This window comes from Sabethes cyaneus, chromosome 1 (assembly GCF_943734655.1).
Source record: "Sabethes cyaneus chromosome 1, idSabCyanKW18_F2, whole genome shotgun sequence".
Classification (NCBI taxonomy): Eukaryota; Metazoa; Arthropoda; class Insecta; order Diptera; family Culicidae; genus Sabethes; species Sabethes cyaneus.
Window position 1 is genome coordinate 35,401,478 of NC_071353.1, and position 9,199 is coordinate 35,410,676.

The window sequence follows — 9,199 nt, forward strand, 5'->3', positions numbered from 1 at the left end:
GCATTTCAAGGTCAAGACTAAAAACACGAGGTTTGGACTAATAGGCCTATATTTTTCTCCTTGGAACTCTCGTAAAATAGGTCATCAACGAATTCATGACAAGGTCATCTAGACTGTCCATATAGCCTTCAATCTGATATACGTTTCCATCATCAACTCAAAATTGCATACCCCGATGCCAATATCGTCCGCGAAGCCATTAAGCTGGACTAACTAGACCCCACAAATATTTGTGATCAAGCTGATCGGATGCTTTTTTGAAGTCAATGAATAAATACCAACTGGATAGACTCTTGGAATCCGTTAATCTACTCCAGAATTATGCAGACCGTAGCAATATGATCCACACCAGTGTTGCGAAGCCCGCACTCGTGTGGTCTAGTTTTCACACACACGCATTCTCGTTCTAACAAACGCGCCGGCATGAGCATCTCTTTCTGACACTCGTTCTTATTTTTTCGTGGACTGCGACAAGTTTTTGCGAGTGTGTTTTAGCTGACAGCCACGGTCATCGCTCTCGCTTGTCATTTCAATCCGAGCAGCTGATACCGATTGCTCGTGAAGGCTCGCATTTTCAACCGCGTATGTGAGAGAGGGCGTAAGATGAAGAAGTTGGTTGCTCACGAGTTGCTGGCCTCGTGAATGAGCTATGCAGAAGAACGCTACGAGGCTGTGCGTTCGAGAGTGTATAAGTAACAGAATGTATGGACACAGTACCAGTGGTTGCTTGTCGTACGTTTGCGTCAGTGACGCAAGCGTTGGATGCTATGCCTCTCATACTCACTAGCGTGTGCCGACACTGTGGGCATCTTTTGTTTCTCTGACATTTGCTCACACCAAATCTTCCGGCACGAAATCCTGCCTTCTGCCGTCGGAAAATCGCATCGATCGTCTCCTGTAACCGGTCTAGCATAAATTTGCACAGAACATTTAGAACAACGTACAGTACCATAATACCTCGCCAACAGCACACGGTTAGATCCACTCTCTTTATAATCTTCTCTACAACACCCTGCATTCAATCGACTAGAAATGACACGATGTGCCAGATAACAGAGATTCCACGGAAGTCCACAGCCTCTTATTTAACAACTCCTATCCCTAACTCCTCGTGGTACCATCCGGGATACGTTTCTTAGTGGAAATCGGACAATCGGTGGAAACTAGGGTCGTATGCGGACAGGGAAGGAGGCACTCATGAGAATGCTGAGTGCAAACTCTCCGCCTGCTATGACGGTTCTCTGTAGAAGGTAAGCCTCTAAAAGGAGGATGGTTTTAATAGCCGTTATCCATGGCTATCACGTAAAGACTTGAATGGATAAACCCCTAATCCAAAGTGTGACGCGACCTGTGCCGAGGCATGAATGGTGGAAGGGGTTCTATAAATTCTCTGCCGCAACGGAGCCTGTAGAGTACCAGGGCGCCCTCCACAGTAATTTGCCCTTGCTGCATCAAACCGGTCACTGATGCAGTGGACCATTTCTTACCGAGCATGATCTCTATGCCGAAAAACAAAGAAACGAAGGAGGTGAAGAGAAAAATGGGAGAATAGGAGAGGAACACCTAGCCCTGTTCCTCGTCTATCCTTAACACGCCGACTCGGAGTGAGCCGATAGAAGGGGTGGCTCCAACTCTGAAGGGTGAGCTGAAACAATGGGAGAGTCGAACAGTCATGGCCAATTGGATGGCCGTACAATCGCTCAAACAATCTACCCAAGCAACAATGCGAGTTTTATTGTACTCTTATGGCAGTTTTCATGACCAATGTTGGTCTTAAATGCCATCATAAGAATGTAATAAAACCCAAATTGTTACTTGAGTAAAAATGTATTACGTCGAGTATTAAGGTTACTCAAAAGTTGCTGAGTCTCAATAAGAGAGATCTCAGCACGCTTTCCGGTCTTGTGGCAGGACATTGTCCGAGTAAATATCATGTTCGTAATCTCGGTTTCGTACAAGATAATACTTAACCTCGGAACACTTGCTCTGCAATTGTGGAGCACAAATAGCACGCAGATTGCAATATCTCAAAAAGGGGAGATATGGTCTGCGTCGCCGAACAGGGTAACAAGGTTCAAAAAACAAGCCACCTCTGATTGGCACCTGTTTCGCTCCAGCTACCACCCTATCACTTCCTCAATAAGTGATAGGTCAGCTTGAAGCGTACAGTAAAAGTAATATACGGGGTATACCACTTTAGTTCAAAATACTGGATGCAGTGGTAAGAGTACCCAACAGAAGTGGTGAACCCCGGAAACTTCTACACAGATGGATCCCATCACAAAGTTGGTGACTGGTTGGACATCAAAGCTTGAAGGAGCTTTTCGGAGGACTCAAGCCAGCGTTTCAGCTGGCCAGTACGGTCGATAAGTAACTGCCCATCCGCATCTTTCTCCGTACGCCCTTCCATTCGAATCACGTCGTTTTCATCGACCAGTGCAGTGGCGTTAACTTGTATCAGTGGGATCGACTTCTCCAAAGGACGGTTCCCAAGTAACAATTTTGGTGTTATTACATTCCTATGATGGCATTTAAGACAAAATTGGTAATAAAAACCGTCATAAGAGTACAATAAAACTCATGTTGTTGCTTGGGTTGGACCGTTCCGATTCTTCATTTTGGCTTTCAACTCACCCCCGAACGCTTCAGCCTGAACCGCTCGTAACAGGTAGCGCTCCGCTTACTGGAATTCCTCCTGCTTCAACGGTGTATGTACTGCTGACCACCTCACCGACTACAACGATTTCACCTGGTTCTTCGTTGCTTCAAACATTTCGATTGGATCGCCTTCCGTCCGCCTTCGATAGTTCGCCTTTGACGGACACAAATCTTCGTACGCAAGGCACCGTCCTCACTAACACAGTTAATTTTTGAAACGAGGAACATTGTCAGACTGTCCTGCAATACCACGTCATAAACCACAGCCACTGCTCGTCCGGACCAACGCCTGCCGCACACGACCGTCATGACTCTTGCACGTACACAGGATCTCCGCTTGGACCCCGCGATTACATAGACCTAGTCACCTTTCTTCAGTACTCTCGTTCCCCCGTGCCACTCGGACCGCTGGTTCGACGACGGTACATAGTTACTCTTTGATCCATCGGCCCCTGCGAACCCCTGCGAACGCTTATACGCAACCCGCAACGCGTTGTTTAGCCCGTGCTTGGGTGGTGCCCGTGCAGCCTGTGCTTGGGTGCTAGCAGTAGCAGGTATCGAACTCCATGGACCTCAAGTGCTTTCACCTCGAATGGCAGAGTATAACAGTTTCTGCTGCGATGGTGGATTGTGCTTTCCAAAACTGGACCAATAGATTTCTCGCGGTCCCATGATTTAGAGTTTCACGCTTTGTGCCGGGGACTGCGGTGACTCGTGAGAACCAGAGCTATGGTTGACATTTCTTCGCAACTTCTTCGATTTGTAACTCATTTGGATTTAATCACGGTTTTAAACGCATTTGTTTACACAATGACCGTTAGCAAAGCAAAGCCTAGGTACTCAACTTTTTATCTTTTTTTATACTCTTAAATTTGTCGATTTAGCTTTAAATTAGTTACTAATTTAAAAAGTAATTAATTCATTTAGAGGATGAGTTGTTTGTTTGTCTTTTTTTTCCGTGTTGGGTATTTTTATCACTGCGACCATTTGTTTGATCTATTGTGATATATTCCCCGGTTTATTATAGCTATGTTGTCAAGATGACGCACCACTAGCAGAAGTGATTGTCATTGTTTGACTAATAGCATTCGTCCAGCCCGGTGATGCACTTCGGATGAAGTGCACTACTGCGCTGGGAGTTGTTCTCCAAATATCAGAGGGTTCTAACAGCCCTCTTTCGAAGAACCTTAATCTTTGTTTGACTTTGAAATAACCTTCTCCGGAAAACAGCACATGCACATTGTTTAGTATTAATATTCTTTTTTGACAGTATGTAAAGTAGACAAGCCATTGTATTTGTAATTAAAAATTTAAAATTATAAGATAATCCTAGGTTTCAACAACAGTTTCTATTGTGTAACAACCAATTTAGTTATAGTTTATAAAAAACAAATTAAATTTTTTCGTTATTTGGTATTCGATATCTTTCAATCAAAAGCCGTTTTTCAAACGTGTAAACTTACATGTTGTCTTACTTACAAAATATTCCTTATTTTAGCTGATTACATCCCAAATTCCAGCTAACTAATGTGTCATGAAATATCAAGGTGATCAATTCGGCGCTGCAACTTAACAGTTGACGCAAATGCCCTCAATGAAACGCAAGCATTTGCAGTGTCCCAGTTCAGCAGCATCCAAAATTATGGCACAAATTATCATCGAAGTGATCGATTATTAAAACGTAACTTCACGGTGCCAAACCAGATGCTGACCATGGCACAGCCGTACGCTCCCTGCAGTCCGTTAAACACATCATCCATGGTACTTTCGGTTGCATCTTGTGTAACGCGACGACGACGTCCGAAAACCGTGGACCGAAAATTGCAGCACTCGAAAAAAATAATACGCAGCTGCCCGCAAAGTACACCGGAAGAAAGTGGTCCTGCAAGATTTCGCCAAAAAAAATCGGACCCCAATATTAGCGAATATCAGGAGCGTGTGCCACCTGCTCGCACGTGTATGCTAATTAAGATGAGGAACACATTTATCTTGCACCGAGAAAGAGGAAACTCCAACTGGTGCACATTGCCATTTTGCAGAAAACCGGTTTACTTGTACGTATCTTTCTTAGGTGCTTTTCTTCCAACATCCAGCAAGTGAAAAGATCTTTCGAGCGATATTTGCGGCTGCCAGATGGGTGCAGATGAACATCGGTAATAACTGATTTTATAATCAACCGGTAGCCAAGTACCACCGCATGAAGCGTCCACCAAATTATCCCATCAAACTCTCAAAAGTCAAGCTGCAGTTGTTTCGCAACACTGCCAAATCGCAACCTCAATCGATGGCCAGTAAATTCCTCCAATTACAAAAATTTCACACAATTTAGCCTAGTCTATCTTAAAGTTAATAAGCGACGCAGTCGCAATGGACGATGAAAAAGCGAAAAAGGATGATTTTTTTTTTCAATCATTTTCGATCGGCACGAAACGCTTATCTATCGGTCGGAATCTGGCAAACGATGGACGCGCCACCGCGGCATCAACATATCGTCACTAAATCGTTTTTCCACCAAATTAATTTCCTCCTCGATGCTGGTCCGATTCATTATTATAAAATCAATCATTTCTCACACTGACTGTACCGTAGGTAGGGGCCACCGCTACCGCACTCCGGAGCCGACAGCCACTCTAGAAATCATCTTTTCAAATCGATTTCCTCGTTGTTTTTGGACCGTTTTTTCCTCTTTTTTTTTCAATCAACAGTTGCACTCGAGTACCAACCTCTTTCACCGCTTCCACCAAGTGATCCTTAGAAGCGATAGAGCTCTTATAACCGTGAGAAAAATAGAAATTGTTCATCGACTAATTATTTTCTTTCTCGTCTCTCGCTTTTTTTCAGATCATGCTAACATCTGCCTCGCAGTACTTGTTTTCTGCCATGGATGGGCGTGTGTATTTTGGCGAGGTTTCAGTGGTTCTGCCAGCTCGCTGGCCAAATCATTGCATTCCGTACAACCAAACTCGGACATCAGCCAGCGGAGAACGATCGGATGTAACCATTATGTCAAACACACTCGCTGAATCTCTCATCTGGACGGATCAGTTTTCCGGCTGCGGCGAACCTGGCGATCAGATCTACATCGATTCAGAGATCCTCGGCCGCGATACAATTGGCCGTGAATTCGTTCGCGAATGGGCCAAATATCGGTACGGAGTTTTTGATGAGATCGGATACGACAAAGATCCGATCTACCCCAGGTGCTACATAAACGATGATCACGAAGTGAAGCTAACGGGCTGTTCGGATGCACCGGTCAGTGACCACGGTCTGTGCGGAAGTCCAACTTCCGCACCTATACCGTACAACATAAGTGACATACTGGATAGAAACGCACGCACTAGCATCATGTTTGCGGCTGAAGCTCCCAGTGTAACGATGTTCTGCGACGAAGGTACCCACAATCGGTACGCTCCTTCGAAGCACAATCAAATGTGCGACCGACGCAGCACCCTGGATGTGATTCTCAAACACGCGGACTTTGCCAGTGAAGCTCAAATCACCGTCAATCCTTCGGTAATCGTTAACACCACCCCAAAGTTCAGTTACAAAACGCGCAAATCCACCCGTTACGTAATCATCATCGACGAAACTCTGGACATGCAGCTTCGCGAATCGTGGAGCTTCCTGCGAAGTGCCATCCGCAAGTGGGTCGTTTACGACCTGCCGGGCAATACTGAAATCGGAATGGTACTGGCCAACGATACGGCCACCGAAAAAATTCTACAAATCTCATCGCTCCACATCCAGGAGAACAAAGATCTCGTTGCTTCATTCATTCCCTATTCTCCCAGCGATTCTCGACAACCTGCTTGCCTTACCTGTGCCATATCGGACGCCATCAGTATGCTCAACGATAGGACCCGTCTTAACGGTCCGGCAAACTCGGTTATCTTGGTCGTTTCTCCCGGTATGGATTTTTCACTTGATCACAAATCACTTGCCAATGCAGCTCGTGCTTCCAAAATTCGAATCACCACCATCAATTACCCGAACGTGATCCGTCGTCAACCGCTGGATGCTTTGGCCGACGGAACCGGTGGTTCCGCATTCTCTGTGTTCGAATGCAAATACAATGGCGAAAAGACCTATCTTACTACCTATTTCGAGCTGACGAATGTTCTTTTCAACATTGGTAAACTGTACTATGAAGGAAATGTAAACGACCTGCCAGCGGAAATCTACCGTAAGGAATTGGTTGACGTGATCGACGACTCCAACCAAATCTCCAAACGCACAAGCCGAACGGTCACCGGAAGCTTCATGTTGGACTCCTTCATGGGTCCTCCGGCGCACTTTTTCGTCTACATTCACAACCCGGAGAATCCACTGATTATGAACCTCAAATTAACCAGCCCAAACGGAGTCGTTTACACGTCACGCAGTGACTCCCGTTCGTTGGTGAAGCAATTGATGATTTCAGCCGTTCTCAATGAAACTGGAACCTGGACATACACCATAGATCGCTTCAATGGCAACCCACAGCCACACTACGTTCAGGTGATTGCTACACCGCGATCACGCTACGCACCCGTCATTCAGGCTCGCTCGTGGATACATCAAAGCAAATCTGGTGGTCCTCCGATCGTTTACGCCGAGGTTAGAAAGGGTGACCTACCAGTCAGCTCCGCATTGGTAGAAGTAGCCGTAACACGTCCCGATAAGGTCTGCCAGGCCGGTACTGGCATGGTCAACGAATGTCGTGAAAAGTTCAAACTGCTGGATACTGGAGCCGGCGATCCGGATGTCACAAAGGGCGATGGCGTCTACTCTCGTTACTTCAATGCTGAAGAATTCGGTGGTACGGGAGCATACCAGTTCGAAGTTACGGTCAGTGACAATGGGAATACGGCGTACTCTCTATCGGAAAGTGCCAGCCATGGAGGTAAGATTACCATTACTATTGCAATTGTAAAGTGAGTTGTTACATATTTTTCTTTCTTTTTCAGTGGTCGCATCTAGGTCTCAACCCGCTCGATGTTGCGGAAGTTCTATTGCCATTCCGCTGAAACAACCGCTAACACCATTCCAACGAACGCTGCAACCAATGACCCTCTTCGTTACTCAGGAGCAATTGAACGAGGAAAATCGTCGTTTGGCTGGTCGCATCAGTGACCTAAGTGCAAACGTTGAGGGTATGAAGGTTCGTCTCGGCTGGACGTCTCCGGATATGGGTGGACGAACCGTTGCTCGCTACGAAGTGAAATATGCAACCACAATCAAAGATATTGTGGACAACTTCGACACGGCAGCAGTTCTGTGGCACCACGACAATCCGCTGACCTATTCAATCGGAGACGACAGCACATTCACACTGAATATAACACACGAGCCGCACTTGATTGGACAAATCCTTTACTTTGCCGTCAGACCATACTCTAAACTGGCAAAAGACGCCGAGCCGGGACCTATATCCAACTACGTAAGGGTATTCGTGTCCAAACCTAAACCGACCACGCTCTATCCACCATCAAGTTCGGGTGGAACGGAAAGCTACGATTCCATCTGGTCATCGTACGATGGTATCAGCAAAAATCAAGATGATGGGATGGATATCATCCCTAGAATCGCTAAAACCATGGATCTTGGCCTGGAGCTGCTACTTCCAATAATCGCTGGGATTATTCTACTGCTAGCAGTCATACTAATCTATTGCTACTTCTGTGTAATCAAAAAACGCCACAGTACTCACGACGACGACCAGAAGAAGCCCATAAAATGCTTCAAAAGTGATCACAGATTGTCAAACAGTCACAGCGTGATCGTAACCGCAGCTGGAAACGCATCGTCTCCCTCGTCAAACACCACCACTTCATCATCTTCCTCGCCACATCATCTCGAAAGCCAACAGCCGCACATCCCGTCGTCCGTGTCGTACGATATGAACTTGAACGACCACCAAACGGTTGGCATTCCGACCATCTACAACATCGACGACGACATGATGCTGAGCAAAAAGCGCTACAGTACCATGGGACCCACACACCCGATGGAACAGCAATTGATCGAAGAGCTGAAACAACAGCAACACATCATCGACTCGCAGTCCTTCATCGTTCCGGCAAACAATAATAACTGTGCCGTCAGTATTATCTCCACCGCTTCCAACAACACTACCCTAACACGATCGTACAACCCTAACCCGATGCTACCCAATGGACGAACGCTCAGTCCGTACGAGTCCTGGTCAGCTTCGCAGCTTCTGCAAGAACACGAACATCATCATCCACATCATCATCCACCGGCGCTGATCGACGATCTGGTAGACAACAATGTTCCGCACCAATTCTACAACACCCAACCGCACAGTCAACACGATCAGATGTCTCTTCTGAACAATAACCACCTAAATGAGAGCACTCCACCCGTTCCGCCACTGCCCATCTATACAACGACCATCAGTGGCAATAGCACCACCTCCTACGTTTACGGCCATCCACCAGCAAATCAATCAAACAACGGCTCTGTAAACTCCGTTAACAGCGGCCACAATATCGGCGGAACCGACACCAAAAAGCGACGCAATGTCACTATGGTCTAG

General features: G+C 46.3%; 1 protein-coding gene across 1 annotated transcript in view; it reads left to right on the plus strand.

Annotated features, from left to right (window-relative positions):
• Positions 1–9,199, plus strand: part of LOC128732563 (calcium-activated chloride channel regulator 2-like) — a 115,135-nt gene extending 105,936 nt beyond the window's left edge. The window contains exons 2-3 of the mRNA XM_053825837.1: positions 5,500–7,543; positions 7,608–9,199. Coding sequence (XP_053681812.1) covers positions 5,503–7,543; positions 7,608–9,199 — 3,633 coding nt within the window. The 5' untranslated portion in view covers positions 5,500–5,502. The remainder of the gene's footprint in view (positions 1–5,499; positions 7,544–7,607) is intronic.